The sequence below is a fragment of the Lissotriton vulgaris genome, chromosome 1_2 (assembly GCF_964263255.1).
Source record: "Lissotriton vulgaris chromosome 1_2, aLisVul1.2, whole genome shotgun sequence".
Classification (NCBI taxonomy): domain Eukaryota; kingdom Metazoa; phylum Chordata; class Amphibia; order Caudata; family Salamandridae; genus Lissotriton; species Lissotriton vulgaris.
Genome location: NC_141686.1, coordinates 358,812,123 through 358,836,811, shown reverse-complemented (window position 1 = coordinate 358,836,811; position 24,689 = coordinate 358,812,123). Strand labels below are relative to the sequence as shown.

At 46.5% G+C, this 24,689-nt stretch overlaps 1 protein-coding gene across 1 annotated transcript in view; it reads left to right on the top strand.

The window, feature by feature from the left end:
• LOC147736839 (uncharacterized) overlaps positions 1-15,572 on the top strand; it is a 78,108-nt gene extending 62,536 nt beyond the window's left edge. Inside the window, exons 3-4 of the mRNA XM_086952708.1 lie at positions 14,497-14,798; positions 15,144-15,572. Coding sequence (XP_086808834.1) covers positions 14,497-14,798; positions 15,144-15,572 — 731 coding nt within the window. The remainder of the gene's footprint in view (positions 1-14,496; positions 14,799-15,143) is intronic.
• Positions 15,573-24,689: the final 9,117 nt, after the last annotated feature.

The following is a 24,689-nucleotide window of genomic DNA, read 5'->3' as shown; positions in this document are numbered from 1 at the left end:
TGGGAGGGAGTTCCAGATCCTTGTAGCGCTGGCAGAGAAGGCGAGCTTTATGAAGTGTTCTTGCCTGAATGTCGCTTGTTCCAGCAGGAGGACTTTACGAATTCTCGATCCTTGTTCAGATCCAGAGATTTTGAGTTTTTCAACCACGTAGGAGGGTGTGGAGTTGTGGAGGGCTTTGTGGGTGATGTATTCAGTGTTACATTGGTCTGTTGCTTCAATTGGAAGCCATTGTAGGATGCGAAGTATAGAAGAAATGTGATTAAAACATGTTGTGACCTGTCACAAAGTGGATAACTGTATGAAGCATTTCTTTCAGTGATGTTAATATTCTCGGGGAAGGCCAGACAGGAAAGAGTTCCAATAATCAAGTCTGAAAAGTACCAGCGTAGGGACTACTAAGTTCGTCAGGCACTCTTATGCTTTGATGAGACTTGCTTCTGAAGGTAAATGTGTATAAATATAGGTCTGTAATTGTTACGGTTGTTCTAGTCGGCGTCTCTGTTATTTGATGAGGGGGTGACTTGGCCGAGTTTGAGGGAGGTTGGCATGGAGCTGCTCGAAAAGGAGGAGTTGATGATTTTGGTCCATGCAGGCGAGATATGATGTGACTGTGATTATTGACACGCTCAGGATGGAGGGGATCAGAAATGTGCGAAGTTGATTTCATGCAAGCGAGTAATTTGAGCACTTCTTCTGAAAGGACATTGTCAAATTCAGTCCAACTGGCATAGGGTGAGTTTGGTGAGATGACCATTAGTTGGAGGTAGGGCCGTGGGTAGACACTCTTTGCTAAGGGGGACATCTTTGGTGGAGGACGCAGAGATGGGTGGGTCAAGAGAGATTTCAATGTTAGATATTTTTTCAGAGAAGAATGTTGCAAACTCTTCGCAGCGCATGGTAGAGTCATTTATTGAGTGTTGAGGGAAAGAGAAGGTTTGCTGTTTGATGACGTTGAGAAGGTCTTTAGGTCTGTTCCTAGAACGGTCAAGGTGGGCTCAAAAGAAGGGGGATTCTTCTCTGAAGATGTGTTTTTTGTATTTTATGCGTTTAGCTCCCGGTATCGCAAGATGTGTTAACAAGGGTTGTTGTCTCCAGTTTCTTTCAGCTAATCGGAGTTGTTGCCTCTTTGTTAAGGTCTTTGTTAAACCAAGATCTGGAAGGGATACTTCTTGATTTCTTGAGTTTCAAAGGGGCGACTATGTCAAGGAGGTCTCCCATTTTTGTGTTGTAGTGAGCGGTTAGATCATCACCTTGGAATTTGGGCACTGACTAATGCTTCTAACTCTGCCTGGGAGATTCAATGTATGTTTCTCGCACAGTGCTTGTGCCGGGTATTTTGGGGGTGGGGCTTTGGTTGGATGGCATTGAAATTGAAAAGAATTAGGTGGTAGTGAGTCCAGTCGGTGGGTAGGATAGAACGGAGGGCTAAGGTATTCTGCTTAGAGATGTTTGCATCAATGGTAGAGCCCTTGGTATGAGTTTGTTTCTTGCAGTGTTGGGTGAGATTGTTCGCTTCCAGGAGGGTGGATAGGGCTTGTACTGTTGGATCATCGGCATTGTTCAAGTGCAGGTTTAGGTCTCCTAGTAGAACGTCTGCGCTGCCTTTAAGGGAGTTTTGCGTTAATAGGTTTTGTTTAGTCCTCAAAGATTTGTCATTTTTCACCAGGAGGGAGATAGATGACATGAATTTTCATAGAGTTGGGGTCTTTGGACGAGAGTTGAACTCCTACATAGTCAAAGGTAGGGTATTTCATGCTGAGGAATGGAGTTAAGCACAGATAGTTTTTGTGTATAATGGTTAATCCACCGCCAATACGATCATAGCGGTCGGACGCATGATTGAGAAGCCCTGTGGGTTGAGGAAATTGATAAAAGAGGATGAGTGGTCATTCAGCCGGGTTTCAGTTGGAAAGCAGAAGTCGATTTTGTGTCCTGGGATGGTTTTGGCTATTTGAGTGGCATGCTTGACTGCTGACTGACAGTTTAGTAGCATGCAGCAACGCGTAGGTAGTGATCTTGGACCAAGCTGACAGGGTTGGATGGTTGTTATTTGAGTAGGCCGCCTGGGAGGGCGAGTGGTGTTCAGGTTTCTACTCGTGCCAAGGATGACCGGGATCTTGCGGCGGCAAGGCTTGCTCGGGGCATTGTCATACGTGTTGCTCAGCATTTCAGCTTCCCGTTGCGTGATTTCAGTCGTGGTGCATCTATGATTGAGTTGGTGATGGATATAGGGGATAGTTTGTCTAGGGCTAAAGGATAGGGGATCAGAGTGCATGTTTGTGGCAGGATCAGTGTTTGCTATAGATGCGTGAAGCTGGGGCAGGAAGGAGGTAATCTTTGCGTTCTTACCTAGTGACGAGATTTCATCCAGAATAGTGTTGATTGTGAGTTCAAGCTGGGCTGTTGTAGGGATCAGTTGAGTGGCGTTTGGGTCAGTGGTAGGAAGTGGAGTGCGATGGAGCTCAGCAGAGTTTGGGGCGGAGGTAATGCAGGAGCGGCCTGTCCAGGTAAGAGCTGTGAGAAGTTGGCCTGGTATATGGTGTTCACTATTCTAGTGATCACCTTGCACCAGTCCAAACAACCCTTATGGTGATGGTTGTAAGTCAACCTTAAAGACCAGCTACCCTAGTGGTAGCGTGGACAGAACAGTCTTAGGCTAAAATACTCTTGAGGGCATGTAAAGCCAGCTGTTTTACCATATGTAACCCCTTGAATATCAAATGAAAGGACACCACACAGGATATATATAAAATATATATGTATTTATTTACTAACACACTCCTCTGAACTCTTTATGAGATCAGAGGCAAAAGCACATAACAAGACACTTAGTTAGAATACGTTAAGTTGAACAATTTACGGTTAGGCCCTAGGGGCGAAGCAAACCATATATTAAGAAAGTGGTATAAGTACCACGTCACGAGAAAAGGAAAGGCCTAGGGTCTAGGGAATCGCTGGGGCTACACTATCTTAACAGTAGTTTAGAAGTAGGAGGCCCACAGGCGGCGTGTGCAGTGTCTTTACACACGCGCGGCAGTCAATACAAAGTCAATGGGAATCTCGAAGTTAGATTTAGAAGGATTTAGGACACTTCCAGTTTAGCTAGGAGGAAACAACTAAAGACTTAGACATTTGGATAGTCAATACCCTTGGGAGCACCAAAGTACTCGCGTTACCTCACCCGCGGACGGCGGGTGCATAGGTGTGAAGATGTGTTGGGTTTCGTCGTTGAATCCTATGGATCCTTGAAGAAAGATGTTGCAGGCGACCAGGAGGAAGATGTCTGGGTGGGTCCAGGGGTGGATCGAAGATGAAGGAGACCTGAAAGCAAAGGGGACAGAGTCTGAGTCACTAGCCAGTGACCGGGTGGAACCAGGAAGGAACCAGACGACGTCGAGGAGCAATCAGGTGCTGTCTTGAAGCTTGTCTTTGCAGCCACACGGACCAGGAGGCGTCGAGGACGACCAGGTGCTGGAGAGGAGCTGTCCCACGAAGGTTCTCGCAGATGGAGGGGTCGATTTCCGGATTGGAGTCAACCAGCCTTGGCAAAGGCAACCCACGCAGGATACAACAAAGGCTTCTGGTGCAGACCAGCAAGGTCTGTGGTGCTTCACCTTTGCAGGGAAGCAAGGGCCAGTCTGGAGCAACCAGACCAGCGATGTGATTCAAAAGGATTGTCGTCACAGAGGCTACTAGCCAACGGGCCAGCAACCGGACAACGCGTCGAGCAGAACACAAGCAGAAGGGCCCCACGCAGAACTCGTGCAGTGTGGAGGGCTGGTCTTCGGTGTAGGTGGAGCTCGGGTTCAGGGTTTCTCAATCCCCAGTGCACAGCTTCGAGGATGCCTCAGGAGCAGCACATTTAGCAAGTTGCAGGCTTTTCAAGATGTCCGGTCCCACGTGTCTCGTCGCCTCCACGGATATCAGCTATGCTGCAGTCGTGAAGCGAGGTCTCAGAGAGGTCTGGAAGTCTGGGTCTTGTCAGGCTCTGTGCTCGGGTTCCGGCGGGAACGTCGACAAAGCAAGCCGCTGATTGGCTGGATGGTGCCTGGTTGCCCAGGGTGGTCACTCCTTGGCCACAAGGGAGATTCTTCAATCTTCAGCTTCAGCAGAATGTCGAAGGTCCAGAGTTTTGTTTCAAGTTTCAGTTCAGGATTAATCTAAAGTCTCAGAACTCAGCTCCTACCTTTATACAACTAAAAGGGGCTGGATTACTTTCTAGGTCCCTCCTATGGGAGGGACCAGGAAGGGGGGTGGTTACACCCCCTCTCCTTTGTTCAGTTTCGTGCCAGAGCTAGGGCTGGAGTGCCCCAGCAACCGGTTTGAACTTGGGCATGCATGAAGCACCTAGTGTGCCTCAGGCAGTGTCTCATCCTATTCAGCCCTCTCTGTCCAATACACAAAGTCCTGTCTGGGGTGGTGCTCGCACCTCCCCAGGAAGGAGGAAGGAAACCTATTGTCCAGGCCTCCCTGACTGGAAGGACTCCCAGCAGCAGGAGGTCAGACTTGTGTCTGTGGCAGCAGCATCCATTTTGTGATGCTGGGGCTCTGGTTAACTTTAACCGGGTACAGTAGTTTCAACATGTCTTCTCCCTCTAGAAGGGTGGAATGCTACCCCCGTCGCCAGAATTGGCGAGGGGGTAGTATTCCAAAGCGTATGAAACCTTACACGACATGTTTGGATAAAGCCAAACCAAAGTTAGCATTAACCGCAAGGATTATAATGCACTTAAAAGTATATGGTATGGCAATATCATAGAACAGCTATAAGGACATGGTTCCGAAAGCTGCAGACAGGCTCAGCTCATGCTAGAGCACCATCTCACACATAACCAAGCACTCTGCCTCCAGAATTGTTAAGGCCTGCCATATGAGTGACTTATAGGTTACTATGTGTCTATATATAAGGTAGGTATAGGGATACTATACCTAAGCAGTGGGTGTTTACACAACCTTGCCCCAGCTGAGTGATCAGCCAGTTGTGTCAATTTAGGTGGCCAGCCAGGGATGGCATAATATATGCTGCAGCCCCTGGTAGGCCTTGGGTGCACCTATGCCCTGGGTACCTATGGTACACTATACAGGGACTCACAAGGGTGACCCAATATCCAATTTGGTATGTACCTACAGTACATGGAGTCCATTTTACAGAGAGAGCAGATAGCCTGGGGCCCCGAATAGCAGGATCCCAGGCCAACTAAGTCAAAAACCAGCTAAACACTAGGCAAAAAGTTGGGGGTAACCATAGTCGGGTATCCACCTTCCTACATAACCCCCCCCTCCCCCCAAACAAAAGGAGATAAGGCTATCCCTGACCAGGTAAGCCTATATTGCCTAAGTGGCCGTATAAGGAAGTACCTGCACTGGCATGGTTACCCCCTGTCTCATGGTCCACTAAGCAACCCCTCACCCTAAGGGTATCAGATGGTCTCCACCATAGGGAATCTCTACCTGTGGTGTGTTTTGGTAAGCAAAGTAAAAGGCTGGTGCTGGGATGGAGTACTGAAGTGAGGCTCCACTAATGTTGGGCTCAGCTTCCTCCAATCACTATCCACCATGTATGCCTTTCTTTCCATGACTGAGTTGCACTGTGCTCTCAGGGTCAACCTCTGGCTACCTACTGCTGGAGGCTGGGTCACTTTGGTTGAACCACTGGAGGGACAGGTTAGGTTTGGGGCCCTTAGGTCCCAAGTTTGGCTGTGCCCAACAGAGTCCATCTGGGGGAGGTTCCTAACTAGGTGTAAGGGAGATCCCTCAGGAGTGTTTGGAATTTTCACCTGGCTAGGGTTTCTAGCGTTGGTGCCCCTAATCTGCTGATGGGGGGGTTCCTGTGGACAGGGGGCCCTTTGGGGTCCACTGGCCTTCCTGACCTCTACAGCCCTGGGCTGACTGAGGCAGGGTAGAGAGGGGCAGATTACCTGCTCCAGACTGGGCCCCACCTTGGAAGGGTCCACTGACATCAGAGGCTCTGCCAGGCTAGGCCTGACTACATCTGGGGCAGTTCCTTCACAAGGGGTAGGGTCAGTTCCCTGAGGAGGCTGACTCTCACCTAATGCCTGGTGGGAGGGAGACTTTTCTTCCTCCCCAATACTCTCTGTCTGAGTGGAGTGATCCATTGTTTCAGGCTTCACAACACTAAAATCTGTTTGAGTTTGGGCTGTGACCATCACAGCCCTACCAACCTTTTCAGGGAGGAATTCTGCTTGAGCTGGGGCTGTGACCGTCACATCCCTGCCAACCTGTTCAGGGAGGAAATCTGCTTGGGCAGGGGCTGCGACTATCACAACCCCACTAACCTTTTGGGGAAGGCCTACCATTTTGGAATGGGTCTCCTCTTCTACCTCAGCCCAGGCTGAGATCTCTAGATCATTCCCCAGTAGACAATCTACAGGCACGTTTGTAGACACTGCCACTCTCTTGGGGCCAATGACACCTCCCCAGCTGAGATTCACTACTGCCATGGGATGATCTTTCTGCACTCCATCAATGTTAGTCACCTGATAGGTGAACCCAGGTATAATATCCTGAGGGGACTAGACTGTTGGTCACCATATTGATGCTAGCCCCTGTGTCTCTATAGGCTTTAACTTTCTGGCCATTGACGAGGGGCTCTTGTCTGTACTTTCTCAAAGTGTTGGGACAAGCAGTGAAGTTGGCAAACCCCATGCCATTTTCACAGACAAGAGTAGCTGTGGTAGGGGACCTGGTTAGGCCACCTGAGTTCCCCAAGTAAACCCAGCCAAATTATTGGGGGCACTCCCACCACCTGGGGGATTACTACTAGTAGTAACAGGAGGTGTTGGAGCATTACCTGGAGGACTATTTTCCTTATTGTTGGCCTTGGGGCAACTGCTGTCAGTTTTCCAATGGCCTGGCTGTTAACAGGCATGGCAATAAGGTTTATTAACTGTAGAGGAAGGATTTTGGGACCCACCCCCCTCAGAGGATTTTTGGGGCCCTGTAGTGGATTTGTCCTTAGATTTATTCCCACCTTTCTCTTGAGGCTTGGTAGAATCTTTCTTCTGGTCACCACCCTGATTTTTAGACCTAATCCTGGTTCTGACCCATGTGTCTGCCCTCTTACCCAATTCTTGTGTTGAGGTCAGATCTGAGTCCACCAGGTGCTGGTGTAGAAGCTGGTTTTGACAATTACTAAGGATCTGCTCCCTCATAAGCGCGGGGACACGCCGAGATGACGTAACTAGGCGCTTTATAAATTTCCTTATTATTATTATTATATTCAAATTATACAATCCTGTATAGTCATGTACTTTGCTGCCCAATAACCAGCCCTCCAGAGCCTTAGTGGCACAATCTACAAAGTCAGTCCAGTCCTGAGTCTGTGTCTTCTGGGTGTCCCTGAACAACAACCTATATTGTTCAGTGGTTAAGCCAAACCCATCAATCAGAGCACTCTTCAGGACAGAGTAGTTGTTAGCATCCCCATCACTAACTGTGAGGAGCTCATCTCTACCTTTTTCTGAAAAGGAGAGCCATAAGATTGCTGCCCACTGACTTTGGAGTACCTGCTGCACTTTTGCAGGCCCTCTCCAGAGCAGTTATCCATTTGTGGATGGCATCCCCTTCTTTGTAGGGGGGCACAATCTTGCTTAGGTTTCTATTATCGTAGGACCTATCTTTATCCTTAGGGATATTGCTGCCACCAGTGGGTTCTAACCCACTATCTCTGTGCTCTCTAGCACGAGCAAGCTTCTCTTTGGCCAAGGCAACTTCAAGTTCTTGCCTTTCAATCCTCAGATTAGCCTCTCTCATTCTGGCCCATGTTCCCTTCTCTGAGGAGAGGTCATCTCTCTCTGAGCAGGGGCATGAGAGCAATTTGAAGCATGAGATTGGGGAGAATTCCTGGAGTGGGATCTTCCTCTCCTCTGCCTCTGGATAAGCCCACTTGGGGGTCTGTATGGGGGCTGCCCATACTGACTCCCATGTATGCTTAGGTTAGCCTGGCTAAGTCTTCTGACTGGGACCTGGCTGTCTACCTCAATGTCAGAATCTACCTCCTCTGCCTCATCTTCATCATCTGGTACCACAATATCAGTAGTATCATCTGTGGAGGGAAGAACTTCTTCTACACTACCTGAAGCACCTGTCTTAGGTGTCTGTTGAGCATCATACATGTAGAACATGTAGCCTTGCAATAGTGAACAACGAAAATGGCTGTAATTCACTATTAGGACATGCCACACACACCAGGGCATGTCCTACCTTATACTTACAATGCACCCTGCCCTTGGGCCTACCATAGGGGTGACTAATATGAAGAAAAGGGAAGGTTTAGGGACTGGCAAGTGGGTGCACTTGCCCAGTCAGCATGACAGTACCAGACTGCACGCAGGCTCTGCAATGGCAGACCTTAGACACACTTTGCAAGGCTGCTTCTGTGGGTGGCACAACCAGTGCTGCAAGTCCACCAGCAGCATTTGGATTACACGGCCTGGCACACGCAGTGCACTAGACTAGGGTCTTACAAGTAAACCATAGCCAAACATGGAACTACTGATCAATACATCAATTTACAATAGGGAGCACTCGCACTGTGGCACTGAATAGCAGTGGCACAGTGCCCAAAGCATTTATACACCAGCAAAACACATGAGGCAACAGCAAAAATGGAAGGGAGACCCACGCCAATGGTGCCAGGTCTAACAGACCACTACTGTCCTCCAATGTATACACGGCTGCTGCATTCTTAAAACCGCCAACTGCGTTTGATACTGCAAAAAAACTGAATATTAGCGATAGATGGACTGCATGGATAGAGACTTTTGAAGAGTTTATAGATGCAATAGATGCAAAAGAGTATAAAGTATCTTGAGAAACATGGCCAGTGAAGGAGTGAAAGAAGCCATGAAAAAGAATTTACAAGAAGGTGAAAAGACATATGATCAAATCAAAAAGGCCTTTAATGTCAAGTTTAAGCCAGTGACAAATGTGAATTATAAAGGATATATATTCAGCCAAGAATGCCAGAGACCAGGTAGTGAGTTTGTTGAAAAGACTGGATGTTTGGTAAATCACTGTAAATTCAATTAATTTATGATGAGGAGGCTACGCTCCTCGGAGTAATCAATGGATGTCTGTCGTATGAATTTCAATGACAAATGCTGATGGAAACTGAGCTTGGATCAAGTCCTCAAGGCTGCTTGCGCTGACAAGCGTGCTTATCGCCAAGTGACTGGCATGGAGTCCGTAGTGCGTCGGTCATGAGCACGAAAAGTAAGCCAAGGTACAAGGCCGAGGGACACACGGATCTGTTTCCACAGAAAAAGAAAACGTGTTAAAGATATGGTCTGTCATTTCCACACAAAGGTAAATGTCCGGCCATTGGACAGATATGCATAGACTGTGGTAAAGCAAATCATTTCGTGACGACTTGCAATGCGAAGATAAAAGTAAGTTTGTTGCAGTTTGAAGACAAAATGGCCGACCAAACGCTACATCAGTGACATTCAACGTACTCCCACAAGGCTAAGAGGTCACACCAATTGAGTCAATTTGATGCAAAATGAAGTTGATAATCGTCTAAATCGTCGAGAAAGAATTCCTCCATGTTTGTTTACAATGAAAGGGAAAATGACAATTGTGCAATATTGATGTTTACTTCAAAAAGCCATGCACATATGGGGCTAGTCGAATGTGATAAAAAATCCAAAGTGAAGACAATTCAACATGAAGACAGCTGTGCGTCGATAAATATTTTGCCGCTGGAGATGTATCACAAATTATCTCCGGTACCACAATTTACGAATTCAAAGACTAAAGTATACTCATGGACTGCCTCAACGCCCTTCAATAGTCAAATAATTTTGTTTTAGCCATGATGAAACATAAAAAAACTGTGGCGAATGCGCCTATTCATGTACTTCAAGGAACAGCTTCAAGTGTTTGCTGAGTTTCCATAGTGCTGCTGATATGGGACTGATATCAGTGAACTACACTATGAATGCTCATCATGAAATTGTAAGTCAATTTCCTTCATTATTTCATTGGTCGGGAAAAGTCAAACAATGAAATTAAGGTTACACATAAATGAGAATTTTCATCAAAGACAGACGAGTTGCGTTTCACTTGCATGAAGCTGTTGAAAAGGAACTTCATTTTTTACTTATACGTGGCATCATTGAACACTCCATTGGTCCGACACCATGGCTTTCTCCCATTGTAACAGTGCCTAAAAGACACAGTGAAGGACCTGTACGCTTAAGTGTTGACATACGTCAATCCAACAAGGCAACTGAGCAAGAAAAACCTCACAGTCCGCACATTGCTGATATAACTCAATTGAATGGCGCAGAGTTCTCGACTCAACCTAAATAAAGGATCTTACCAATTAGAACTTGAAGAAAAATCCAGATACGTTGCAACCTTTTCTACGCATATTGGTTTGTTTTGCTAAAAGCAATTGAGTTTTGGAATATCCTCTGCTGCAGAACTTTTCCAAGACGTCATTTGACTTATCATATAGCCTGTAGTAAATGTATTTAACTATAGTGATCTATTGTTGTTTTGGGGCTGCACAGAAAGAGCATTACAAAACTCTCATGCAAGTATGTCGTTTGCTGAACGATGCAGTCTTAACTCTGAATGCCGACAAATGAGAATTCCACAAGAAAAGCTTGAAATTCTTCAGCCATGTCTTTTGTGATGGGGGTATGAAACCTGATCCATCTAGAGTACAAGCATTGTCTAGTGCAAATCCCCCACAAGATAGTTCCATCTTACCATTTTTTCTTGGAACGGTCAATTACTGTTCTAGATACATACAAGACTTTGGTATGGTCATTGCACCAGAACTAACCAAAAAGTATGTGTCATTTCATTGGTCACATGAGTGTGAGAAGAATGAATGAATGAATTTAAGTTCATATAGCGCGTAGCTCCCCTGAGGCCTCCTAGCACTTATAGACCGAGTGGCAGAGGAACAGCAATGTTAGATCGATGCCTTGAAGAGATGGGTTTGCAGGAGCTTGCGTAAGGCCAACAGAGCGTCCAAAAAATCAAGCAAACCATTGAGAGCGCCATTGAAATTCCCGACTTTGATCCCAAACTCCATACAGAGGGAGTAGTTTGTGCTAGCCCTGTAGGGTTAGATGCAATCCTTGCACAGCGCAAGGGACCGCTAAATTCCCCAAGACATATCGTGGTACATGCCAATAAGAGCTAGTCACAAACTGAACATGCTTACTCGCACCCTGAGAAAGAAAGTTTGGCACTGGTTTGAGCTTGTGAATAATTTCCATGTGTTTGTGTATGGAAAGCCCTTCACATTAGAGGCTGATCACCAAGCATTGTTGATGGTATTTGGCAATCCCACAGCAAAAATGCCTCCTAGAATTGAGCGCTTGGGTTCGAGTTCCCAAGAATTACAACTAAACGATTCTTCATCGTCCAGGTTAAGATCAGAAACTGGCTGATTGTGCCCTGGTACCCCATGTAAGACAGTGGAGGATTATATCAAATTTATTGTGAAATTGAGCACACCAACTGCTATGGCTTTAGAGCAAATTGTCACTGCCACGAGCCAAGGTAGTGGCATGTCAAGATTAAAAGTTGTGGAACCAGCATTCTAGACCTCTCACTAATGATAGCGAGTATATGAAGTTCAGAAATGTAAGAGATGAACTTTCAGTAACGCAGGAAGGCCTCATTCTGCAAGGTACACGGATTGTTATTGACCAAAGTCTCTGACAACAAGTAGCCGAATTCGCCCAATAAGGAGATCGAGGAATAGTTGCCTTTAAGAGAGCTGTCCGTGATCGAGTCTGGTTTCCGTATCTTGTCGAAAGGGTCAAAAAAGAATTGAAGACTTGTCACGTATGCAACTGTCTTTCATCTCAAGTAAGTCAGCAACCTTTGAATTGCCACATCAAGCTTGGGAGAGAATTTCTATTGATTTTTTGATGGCCCTCTGGATAACGGACATTATCTTTAAGTTATTGTTGATCAATACTCCCATTTTCCATTGGTAGAAGACCTTTCATCCACTACACATGAGCCGGGTTATTCACAACCTAGATGGCATCTTTGCGACATGACTTGTACCTGCAATCTTAAAATCTGACAACGACCCACCTTTTAATAGTCAAGAATTAAAAAAACTTTCTAGATCACCTCAATATAAAGCATAAAAAAAGCATTCCCCTTTGACCCCAGGCCAATGGTCTGGTAGAACGCCTCATGGGTACTCTAAACAAAGCTGTTCATCATTCTGCATTGGGGAAGCTCGACCTCGAAGGTGTTTTGAACACTATTCTTTGAGGTTACGGTTTGACCCCCTCACTCAACCTCAGAGGAAACCCCTGCAACTATCATGTTTGGAAGAGTCATGACAACCAAGCTTTCCCAATGGGAGGGGAAGGGTGTGACAGGGGATACATCTGCATGCTGATAGTCTTCTTCGGTTGGGAGAGAGGTGAGTCACACTTTCATCTGAATAGGTTGTGTCCTGCCCTCACTCAAAGGGCTGATTTACCCCCTACTGATCGTCTGGAACCAGGACTGGGCTGCAAGGGACTGTTGCACACTTCTGAGGGTTCATTTGAAGTCACCCATTAATCAAAGACATTTTTGAGTATATGTACTGGAGCTCTCATCCCATGTTTTTAGATCCTGCTTTGGACTTGTAGCCAGACATTGTTGGCTCTACAAACTGCTCATTGCCATGAGGACTGCTGTGCTGCCAGAAGCAACCACCATTTCGACTAACTGCCTTGTTGTGTTGACCTGCTGCTGCTGGGCTGCAGGAGGGTCTGCCAATTTGCAACCTAACTGTATGTGCGGTCTGCTGCCTGCCACCTCCTTTTGTGCCCGAAGTGCTCTCCAAGGGCTTGTTTGCTTGCCCCCTATTCTGTTGAGATCTCAGGGCCATCAAAGACCTTGTTGCCTCTTTTCTCCAAGACTTCTGCTGGGTGAGCCCATTTTACAAGGGCTAGCATGTCGCCAGTGCTCCCTTCTGCACCAAGGTAAAACTTTGTGCATTACAGGAGAGTGCACCATGGGCCTACAGTGCAGCGCTCTGACCAGCGGAATGCCTTTGTACATTCTAGGGAAGTGCTCCATGTTTTACAAACCAGCATGTGGTGAGCGTTTTTCTCTAGCGAGAACAGCGTTGTTTCGCCTGGAGGCATTACCAGAGAAACAAACCCGTCCTAGAGCCAGCGTGCTCACTGCAGCTGAATTGTATTGTGAACCTCAACCCCGGAGTCTGGCAAGATATCGCCACCGTCAGATGCCACCAAGAACAAACTAGTGTGGCCCCTCTGGTCGTGAGACTCGAGCAACAGCCACTTGAAGACTTTTACTGCTCTGAGGTGGTAGGGTGGAGCGTCTAAGGCTACAGAGCTACAGGAGCTGCACAAAGCCTTCAAGGCAGGCGTTTCAACGACACGTTGTTCCGTAACATGCGGCGGGCCAGCATTCCAAGGTTCATTCCAGCCAGCCTCGCCCTCTGGTTTTAACGCGTATACTGCACGAAGCTCTCAACGTCGGGTCTCACTCCCGAGACATGACAACATTGTTAGCAAGTTACAGATGCTCTGCGGACAGTGACCCTGCACCCACAAAGGTACTATGAGGCGGGTTGGGTCCAGAAGAGTGGTAAAGCCGCCCTACTCTCCTTCACGGGTGCCTTGGTTTCCCTTGGGCAAAGAGACGCGATTCAAGCGGCCCCGGCGGGCTCCACACTCGCAAGAGCGTGAGGGGCATTTCTTGTTCAGCATTGTCTCTGCTCTGGAGATGACCTCAAGAATGGTGCAGGCCATCCATAGAGGAGAACTGCTGGAAGACTCAAGCTCAATTACTGTTCAGCATTTAGTAGGTGCTCCTGCGCCATACGTTTGGTTTCTAAATGCAATCACTTCAACCACGTTCAGTTACCGTATGAAGTGGAATAGCTGCGCAGGTGCACTTTGACCTATGTTTTCATAGTAATTTTTGTGTTTTTCTCTGTCAAACCTGCATTATTTGCACTAACGGTGTGATTTAAGTCATTTTTGTCTTGTTTGATGTACAATATAGAATCTATTTTTACTTAATCCTGCGTGTATTCCCTTTTGTGGTTTACTCACTGTGTTGCTGCGCGAGTGTGTTGCACAAATGCTCTGCACATTGCCTCTTTAAACTAGCCTGACTGCTCTGAGCCAAGCTACCCGAGGGTGAGCACAGGTTATCTCAGGTGTGTATCTGGCTTACCCTGACTAGAGTGGTGGATTCTGCCTGGCTTAGGTGCCTACCCTAGCCAACCAGAAAGCCCATGTCCAACAGTGGTTCTTGTGAATCACTTGATTTCCCAGCATGCTCCAGCTGCAGAACTAAGTCACCGCACTTTGTGTAGGAAGACTAGCCCCCATTTGTGTCTCTTTTTATTAGAACATACATGTTTTTCCCTGAATTGTAACTTCACTTCTCCATATTATATCAATGCAGCTTTTTCAAGAAATATTTTCTTCATGTAATTTTCAATGTTTTTCTATTTTGCAGCACAACAATCACATCTAGAAAGTATGAATGGGAAAGAAAGCCATAAAGGTTCCGGAGGCGAGATGAATATAACTCAAAATATCGACTTAAAGAAACGGCGCAGAATGCACATGAAGGAGAGACGCTTTGCTTGTAATGTGTGTGAGAAAGGATTTATCAATGAGACACTTCTTGTGAGGCACAAAAAAGGACACACCAGCCTCAGGCCATATCCCTGCGAAAAGTGTAAAAAGTGTTTCACTCAAAAGGCAACTTTTTTACAGAATCAAAGAACACACACTGGAGAGCGGCCTCATCAAAGTGTACACACAGGAGAGAGGCCTCATCAAAGTGTACACACAGGAGAGAGGCCTCATCAAAGTGTACACACAGGAGAGAGGCCTCATCAAAGTGTACACACAGGAGAGAGGCCTCATCAAAGTGTACACACAGGAGAGAGGCCTCATCAAAGCGTACACACAGGAGAGAGGCCTCATCAAAGCGTACACACAGGAGAGAGTCCTCATCAAAGCATACACACAGGAGTGAGGCCTCATCAAAGCGTACACACAGGAGAGAGGCCTCATCAAAGCGTACACACAGGAGAGAGGCCTCATCACTGCTCTGTATGTGCAAAGAGCTTCACTCAAAAGAAAATTCTTCTTCAGCATCAACGCATACACACAGGAGAAAAGCCTTTTCGCTGCACCTTGTGTGAGAAGAGCTTCAGTCAAAAGGCAAATCTACTAAAGCACCAACTAATACACACCGGAGAGCGACCTTATCACTGCACTGTGTGTTCAAAGCGCTTTTCTCAAAAGGGAGACCTCGTACGGCATCAAAGTGTACACACAGGAGAGAGATCTCATCGATGCACTGTGTGTTCCAAGCACTTTGCTAATAAGAAAGACCTTGTACATCATCAAAGAACACACACAGGAGAAAAGCCTTTTCGCTGCACTGTATGTGCCAAGAGCTTCACTCGAAAGAAAATCCTTCAGGAGCATCAACACATACACACCGGAGAAAAGCCTTTTGCTGCACTGTGTGCGAGAAGCGCTTCAATCAAAAGGCAAATCTACGAACGCACCTACTAATACACACTGGAGAGAGACCTTATCATTGCACTGTGTGTGAGAAGCGCTTTTCTCGTAAGTCGACCCTTGTACTGCATCAAAGAACACACACAGGAGAGAAGCCTTTTCGCTGCACTGTGTGCGAGAAGAGCTTCAATCAAAAGGCAAATCTACGAAAGCACCAACTAATACACACCGGAGAGAGACCTTATCATTGCACTGTGTGTTCAAAGCGCTTTTCCCAGAACGGAGGGCTTGTACGGCATCAAAGCGTACACACATGAGAGCTTAAATCAAAAGTCAAGTCTCGTAACAACAAACACACAGGAGAGAAACCTTATCACTGCAAAGTGTCTTCCAAGCGCTTTTCTCAGAAAGAAAGGCCATGATGGCATCAAAGTGCACACACAGGAAGAGGCCTTATCACTGCACAGTGTGTGAGAAGAGCTTTACGCGAAAGTCACATATGCAACGGCACCAAATAATACACACTAAACTGAACCCTATCACTGCACAGTTTATGCCAGGAATTTCAATCAAAACGAACGTTTCTACAACACCAATTAATACAAACAAGATGGATCCATTTTCACTGTAACAATCTTTTGTCCTGCTTACCCCAAAGTAAGTTTTACTGGAATGTTGTAACTTAGCGAGGGCTTATAGTCATAAATGCCTAATGACCAGTGTTCCCTGTAGGCTACGTGCATTTAGTGTAATAACCACGAGTGCGCAAACTCCATTGCGAAGCGCATACACTTCACACATCACTGAGGCACCATTTGCAGCTTTTGCTTTTAAAAAGCGAGCAGCGTGGAAAAAAGATCTCTTGCGTGAAGGAGCACAGAGAGCAGATCTTGGGCCTAGCAACATATCACCGTGGAAGAGGGGAGAACGTTGCAGCGTGCCTCTTAAACTGCAGGTATCGGGTGCCCAGGTTCACAAGTTGTGCAGCATCTTTCTTCTTCGCATGCCGGGCGTGGTCCGTCCCTTTCAGATTAATTTATTTTAAAAGGCCATGCACTAATTAGCATTGTTCGGTACTGAAGGGCATGGTGTGCGGCATACTGATGTTTAAGTCCCAGCTAAAAGTGTTCAAAAAAGTATTTAGAGAAGTAATTTCTGACCCTGCCGCAAGCATGCTAAGGCATATATTCCCCCAGTGAAGCAGCATCATTCAGATGAGTCATTTTCCCGGGCTAGACCTGGGCTCCGTAATTGCAGCTTTGGTCACCTGTGAAGCGTGATTGCGAGCAGCCGTACAAGAATGTAAGGAGATATGATCGGTACCCAATCACATCCTTGTGTTATTTGTTTATAAATGTTCTCAACGTTCCCCACTGCTAGTTGATTCTATTGTACCAACCGAATATAGGATTCATTTACCACCTCGCTCACGCCATTACATGAGGGCACAGCCGCAACGCTCTCACACCGCCTTACAAAACACACACTAAACTACTACTTACACGTCACAACAACTATGAGCTCACAGCTAGGGCTCTCAGCACAGCCCTCTATTCACAGATGCCAAAGTCCCAACAAATCGAAGCCCGTAGCCCCTCCGCAGCGCACAGAGGTACTCGCCTCTCGGAACGGACTGGCTTCCATCTTCAGCCCAGGTGCTGCTCGCTCTTTGTGGTGCGTGATTAAAGTTGGAGCTGCAGAAAGAAACGTGGGGTCTTTTACCTTCCCATCATACCTTTTACCACATATGTTTAAGAGTTAATAGTTGAACTGTGTTCATTGCAGATGTATGTAGACATCTTTTCCTAAATAAATCCTGCTGTATTTTGCATTGCAATGGGTTCGAGTCAGCATTCTGTGCATTTAAGATCCCCTCCTATAGGGCGCACATTTATTTTTTTGTCGCTCTGTAAGCTCTACAGCGCTCAGGCTTCGGTAGTGAAGAGTGCTGCCGCAACCAACTGGAAAGCAGTGAACCCACCAAGCAGCCCCGTATCTATGAGTGCCGCCAGGTATAACTTGATTTACCTCTTATAAGGAGTAAGTACTGTGTCCAGACTGATTTTTTTATTTCTTTTTTTCATCCCAGCCCTTTTTTGCTTTCCTCATTCGAAGAATGCACAATACAACAAGACTTAGGGTAGGATGTACTAGCATCAGGAATACCGATTTCCTATTTGCGGTTATCTTAGAGTCGCACTTTGGAAATCGGAATTCCTAATGTATGAAACTCTTTTGAGTTTTATTAGCGATTGCTAGCGAGATTCAAATAGACCTACCTCATGCATATTAGTGTGGTAGGTCGCAATTTGAGACCCATTAGGAATCACAACCATCACAGAGATGGCAGCCTGCTGAGGTCAGCAGACCACCATGTCTATGATTGGTTTTTAATAAAGCAGTCTGTTTTTTTTTTTTTATGCAGCCCGTTTTCCTTTAAAGGATAATGGGATGCATTTAAAAAGAAAAAAAAATAAGATTTTTTGTTTAATTTCTTTAAGAGTAGACAGTAGGGTCTGTGGGACAGCCGCCTGCTCTTAAAAATATTTGTTATCCATTCTTCAAAGGACCCCTACCTATTTGCAAATGGGTTACCACCTCCTTCAAGGAGTCAGTAAATTTTGACCTTGATTCAGTCGCATTCAGATTCAGAAATTGGAAGAAATGCCGTAAACACGACCCTTTTAAATACCAATCGCACACACTAATTGCGAGTAGGTAGCGTGTTACCAAATCACAATTTGTATTTGGTACATTTGTTAAAGCATTTTTGTGGTTGGACGTTTCCGACTGCAAAAATGCTTCGTACAAGTGGCCCCTAATAATTTACTCCCCCAGCAGGAGAACTAGCCAATAGGGCACTAAACTAATGGTGCAGCACCATCTTTGCACGTGTGCAGCAAAAGCGGTGGCATGAGCACCGGCACAGGGTTTAAAAAAAAAAATTAATCACTTATTTGTGCTCCTCATGATTGAAGATGTCTCTTTCAGCCTTAGGTTTGGAGATAATATTTTGTTTGAAGTCCATGTTCGTGTTTTCCCAGCGGACGGCAGATGCTTCTGCTGTTCTTGGTTCCATTCATCACACACTCCTGCTGGTGCTTGGTGACCCTTCATGCTTCTGTGCGCTTTACCATTGTTTCAGCAGGTGAGTGGCACCGGGCCCAGGACTGTGAGGGGCCCATTGACCCTGTAAATTACTGTATATTAGCAGCCCAACAACAGTCAAATAGGTGATTTCCTTTGCTTGCACCTGAGCTCATGGCATCCTGGTCTTTCCATAAATATGCATAAACCCGAGCTGGGCGTTCCTGCTAGCGCTGATGGAGGGCTGTACGTTTTGGAAGGAGAGTCGATATCTAAGGACCATGCACAGTTAAAATGATCATTATTACGAGTCACTGCACTGCCGATGTCTGAGCAGCAGGAACCCTTCGTCTACCTCTTCTTGGTTCATGCGGGACTTCATTCTGCCTAAAATAAAGTATCTGTATGTTTCATTTAACAACACAGTTTGCTTCCTAAATGCAACGGCAAAGTTAGATTTTAGTGGGATGAACAGCACATAGGATTACACCTGCAAGCGTTTTGGAAATACAAAACAGACACACACACGCATCAACCCTTTTAAGAATATCCACACCTTATGTCCATTCTACTCCACTCCACGTGTTGTATAGCATTCTGCATCATAGGGAGGGGACGCCTTCACAAAAGAAGGGTCGAGGATGTGTTGCATCTTAAAAGGCTTCAAGCCTGTGCTCTGCATGCTGCAGATGTCTGCAGTGGATGCCTTAACCATCTGCGCTACCTTACATGCTTACTACGGCACAGGAACAACGGTGTACGTGTGGAAATTGTAACTGAGGATCAACAAAGTTTTGGTTTAGAGGATCGCCTAAACCTTTTTGTTTAGTAGCTACAAGCACTTTCTTTCTTTAGCACTTTTCATTTCATGTTCACTGTGCTGCGCCTCACAATTACCAGTCCAACGAAAACAAAATGCATTTGAGAATTGGTTGCAGGTTGCGGGCTCCACTCATCCTCCACCGTTCCACAAGCAGGTAGTTTGGAGCTTTCATTTATTTAAGGCAATTCCTGAAATATCAGAAATGGCTGTATAGTCCAGAAACATCTTTCACACTCTCAGGGGCTTCCTTTCTTTTCTTGTCCAACTCCTCTCTGCTGTTTCTTTTTTTTTTAATTCTGTTTTTATTAACATTTTAAAGATCACACGTGCACATTCTCATATTTGTTACCAGTCCTAACGAGAGCCAGGTGCACCGCTCCAGTTTAACACGTGGGAATACAAAGTGTGCCCCTTGTTTATCTCACAAGCTCCACCGTGCATTGGCAGCACTGTGAGAAACCTGTCGAGCCTTCAGTCTCCGGACTCTCAATCGTGCCCATCATAAACACCCAACCATAGTCTAGGCTCACCCAGACCTGAGGGGGCGGCTTTACCATTTGTAATACATTAGAGTCATATGTTGTATGACAATAAAGACACAGAAACACATCATCATTTGCCACAAATTTAGCGATGTTTGGCCGGGCATCCCCTGGCCTCATACCGTGGTTGTTCTTGTGTGGCGCACCAGTCTACTCCTTTGCGCCATTTGACTATGTTTGGCGGGCCGGGATTCTTCCATGCCATTGCAATGTCTTGTTTGGTCACCACAAGGGCGGTGCTTATGAATAATGTGTCTGCTCTAGAGCTGTCCAGTCCATCTGTCACTCCCAGTAGTACGTTCAAAGGGTTGTGAGGGCCCTCCCATCCCAGCACCTCCGTAAGTTCCACTACCAGTGGCTCCCAATAGAAAGCTATGAGGGGGCAAAACCGCGTGTATAGGATGGGTGTGGCATTAGGCCTGCCCTATGTAGGCAGTCAGGGGTAAGATAGGAGGTATGAAGGTAGTATAGCTGGACCAAGCGGAGCCAGGCTGAGACAGTGATGGTTTTGGGAGCCATCAAGGCGTCTCTCCGGTCGTCGTCCTCCAGAGCACCTAGCCAGGACTCCCAACTAGTCCTCAGCGGGTCGAGGGAGGTTGGGCCATTGTTAGTTAAGGAACGATAAATGCTTGAAACCCCCACCCCCTCCCAAAGTCCCCCATTGTGATTTGTGCTACTAAGGGGCTGTGTTCTAGAAGCGACGTGCCTGTTACTATATGCACGCTGAGGGCGTGGCGGAGTTGTAAGTACCTAATAAACTGTGCCGGGTGGAGTGAGTGTCTGACTTGAAGGTCCGAGAAGGAACGTACATGGTCACCGACCCAAACGTCGCAGAGTTGCGAAATACCAATAAGATCCCAGCCCTGGAAACCCTCTGGGTTCCCCACTTCTCGAAGCCATGTGTATTGCCAGAGGGGTGTTTGCTGGGTCAGCCTATTCCCCCAGCTGGTATGGCGTAGGGAGTCACGCCAGGCCACCAAACCTGCACGGGATACTGCGGGCAAGGTCCTGGAAATGGGTTCCCCCGTACATCATAGTCTGGATTAGAGAGAGTTCCAGGTCTTTCAACTCGGTCCTGTAGGCAGGGTCGGACCAGCCACCATTAAACCAGTCGTTCAATATTAGGAGGCGGGTTGCTATGTAATGTAATGTAAATTGGTTTTTATACCGCGCGACTGTCACTCCAAGGAGCCTCTTGGCGCCTACACAGACCAGAGCTGATGTGGAGTCTGGTCCGGCTGCTTTCAGTAATATGGCCAGGGTACTTATATTAGGGCTCTAGCGCACGTGTCAGGGAGACTGAAAATCCAGGTCTTCAGTGCTTTTCTGAACTCAGATTCCCGTTCCATAGCACGGAGGTGCGGGGGGAGTTTATTCCATGCTTTGGATCCTAGGACTGGCAGGGATTTGCCACCCCTCGAAATGAGTCTAAAAGTCGGAATAGCCAACAGATTGGCATTGGAGGATCTAAGGGTGCGTGATGGATGGTATCGGGAAAACCTCTTTTGTATGTACTTTGGTCCTTGCAAGTGAAAGGCCCTAAAGGTAATTACCAGGATTTTAAACAGCACCCGTTTGACCACTGGTAGCCAGTGGAGAGTGTTCAATGCGGTAGACGCTGAGGATTTCTTTGGCCACTTCAGAACCAGCCTGGCGGGTGCATGCTGCACCATTTGCAACTTATGTGTAACAGCCTTGTTGGTTCCCAGCCTTGTTGTTCACAACCTTGTTCCCAGTCTTGTTGGTTCCCTATGTAAAATAGGTACAAGTTTGTCATGGCCATGCCTCCATAGAAGAGTGGAATTTGGAAGCGAGAGAGGGCCATGCGTGGACGAGAACCATTCCAGAGGAACCTCGCGGTCAAGCTGTCTAAACCCCTGAACCATGCCCGGGAAATATGGAATGGGGTCTTATGAATGATGTAGAGGAATCGGGGAAATTTTAAAAAGTGCCACCCTGCCTAGCGGGTTAAGCAATAGGGCTTGCCACTTCTGGCGGTCTTTTGTGACCAGTGGGATGATGTTAAGTGCCCAAGCCAGTTCAGAGAGCAGAGCGACCCAGATTCTTAAGTATTTCAACGATTGCCATCTAATGGGGATGGTAGACTGTCAATCAAAGCATTCTCTAGATAGATGTAGGGGCACCAGGGTTGATTTTGCAGAGTTCAAGCATAAGCCAGAGACTCGTTTGATGATACAGAGTATCTGCAGGCATCTGGGGCCGATTCGGAAGCATGGAAGAGTAGGACGTTGTCTGCGTATAATGCGATTTTGTCCTCATGAGAGCCACCAGCCCTGGACCCGGTCATCAGCACGAATAAGCCTGGCCAGAGGTTCCATTGGCAGGGTGAAAAGGAGGGGCGAGACAGGACATCCCTGCCTCGTCCCCCTCCTGATTGTGAATGCGTCCGAGAGTGCTCCATTGACAAGCACTCTTGCGGTTGGTTTGGAGTACAGGACCTGAACCAAACGGTAGAAGTCCAGGCCCATGCCCATAGCAGCCAGGACATCGTCCAGATATCTCCAGTTGACTGAGTCAAAAGCTTTCTCGAAGTCGACTAGGAGAAGAGCCATATAAGGGGTTAGTGACTGTCGGTTGGCCGAGGCCAGATGGAGGCGCCTAAAACAGTGTCTGGTACTCTGCGCTGGCATGAAGCCGAACTGGTCGGGGTGGATGAATTTGTTGAGGTATGGTCTGAGACGTTGAGCCAGGACGGTGGCGTACCTTTTGACCTCTGTATTAATTAGAGATATGGGGCGGTAATCGTTCGGGCTGATGAGGGTGGTTGGGTTTTGGAAATGATGACTATTGTGACCGCATTGGTTACGCCAGTGCGGGATGGTGCAGACCCCAGCCCACGATTTTCGCCGGAGTCAGATCGGGTGGTGCCGCTTGGGTCCCCGAGCTGGTATCGCTACTTCAGGTGGGCGGTGTGACGGATTAAGTTATCGGATTTTACCAAAGGCCGTTATGCCGTGGGGAGCTCCCGCCCGCTAGCCACGCCCCCTTTAGATTCTTTTTAATAAATATCTTTTCAGGATTTTCAGTTAGTTGGGGTTTTACCAGTTTCCCACCCAAACTATCTCTACCTAGTTCTTCATAGGATTTTTCTATGATTCTGGCAAGTTCAATTGGTTGGGCTGTTATATCTGTTTCTTTCAATTTCTGGAGGTAAGTTATATCCTCCATTGCCAATTGAACTAACTCTCTATATGCCGTTGTTAATTCTTTTATTTTAACTAAGAGTTCTTCGCTTGACATTTTATCAATGTCTGGATGTGGTGTGTAGCTGGCTAGAACCGGCCACGTTGCTCCTGGTCTACCTAGTGGACGGAGCCTGGTGATGTGATCATTATGTTTTAGGGCGCCTTTAAACCAGAGCAGGTGCTCTTGGTAATTTAGTGGGATTTCAACGTCCTCGAAAGGAGTGTATTCATCCGGAGGTTCCTCTATTTTGTAATAGTGGAATTCGTGTGTTACAGCGTTTGCTGCTGGAAAGTTTATCCATGAATAGAATACCTCTGTCTGCCGATATTCATGGGCCTCTACCATGAATATGACTGTACCACCTCGTGATGTCAGTCCGTTTTCTATAAGTTTAAGAGTTATAGTTTTCTTATGTTGACCGGAATGAGTATAGCATTCGGGTCAGTCTGTAGGAGACTCGTGTCATCCTCTAGGAGTCGAGCAGCTATTCTAGCTGCCTCCCTCTCTTCTTCACTTTCCCCCATTTTACTGGCAGAAAGGTTTTTGTTGCAGATCAAGTTTCAAGGAAACAAAGATTAGATGCACAATATTTTGGAACACTGTATCCTTCAACGTTGACTAAACCAAAAACTATACATAGGAATCTCTTCCTACTAAGTTCCGGCGGATTTTAACCTCTTACCCACTCCAGACGTCTTTTGGAGTATTTACGGGAAAAAGGGTCTGTGTGAAAAAGCACGACTGAGTTACTCTAACGTCTTGCGTTAGTTTTATCGCCTTACAAAACGTTGGGCACCATGTAGTGTAGTTCCTATATTCCCAATAGGCTCTGCGCATTGGAATAATATATTCAGCAGTGTAGACGTAGGACTGAGGTCGACTAGGTCTCTACTGACTATATTAGACTTAAGGTTTGCCAGCTAGCTCAGAGGTCACTAGAAACTTTCTTGAATAAACGAGGAGGAGTGTAACTTCCCTGGATAGACAAGAAGGGGTTAGCTTCTGACAACCATACAACATGACAACTTTGCTCCCTCAGAATAAGAGTGTATCTCTAGAGTCGTGTGAAAACAATAGACAGCTATTTCACTCAGTCAATTGTGCGTACTTAGTTTCACCAGAGTGCAGAGAAAAGAGAGACAGGCGTTTTCAATAAAAGGTGTAATTTATTTAGCAGTCTTCTTTCTCACGCAAGAGAAATGAATTGCCATAATTGCAATACTTAATGTAAAGTAAAGTGCGTACAGTAAAGAGTATTAAGAAATAATACTGTAAAAGCATTGATATGGTTTCTTAGCCATAAGATACTTTAAAATTTAAATTAGCGTCGAGGCATGTGGGCCAAGAAATAAGGCAGCCATGCATGAATGGGGAAGTCATAATGCATGCGCAGACTCCCTCTTACAGCACGGTATGTTAACAGAGGTAGTAAGGTACCTAACCACTGTCCTTGAACAATCTACTCCTGCCCCGCTCTTGAACTCCCTTGAAGCAGATTGCAGTTTCCATAAT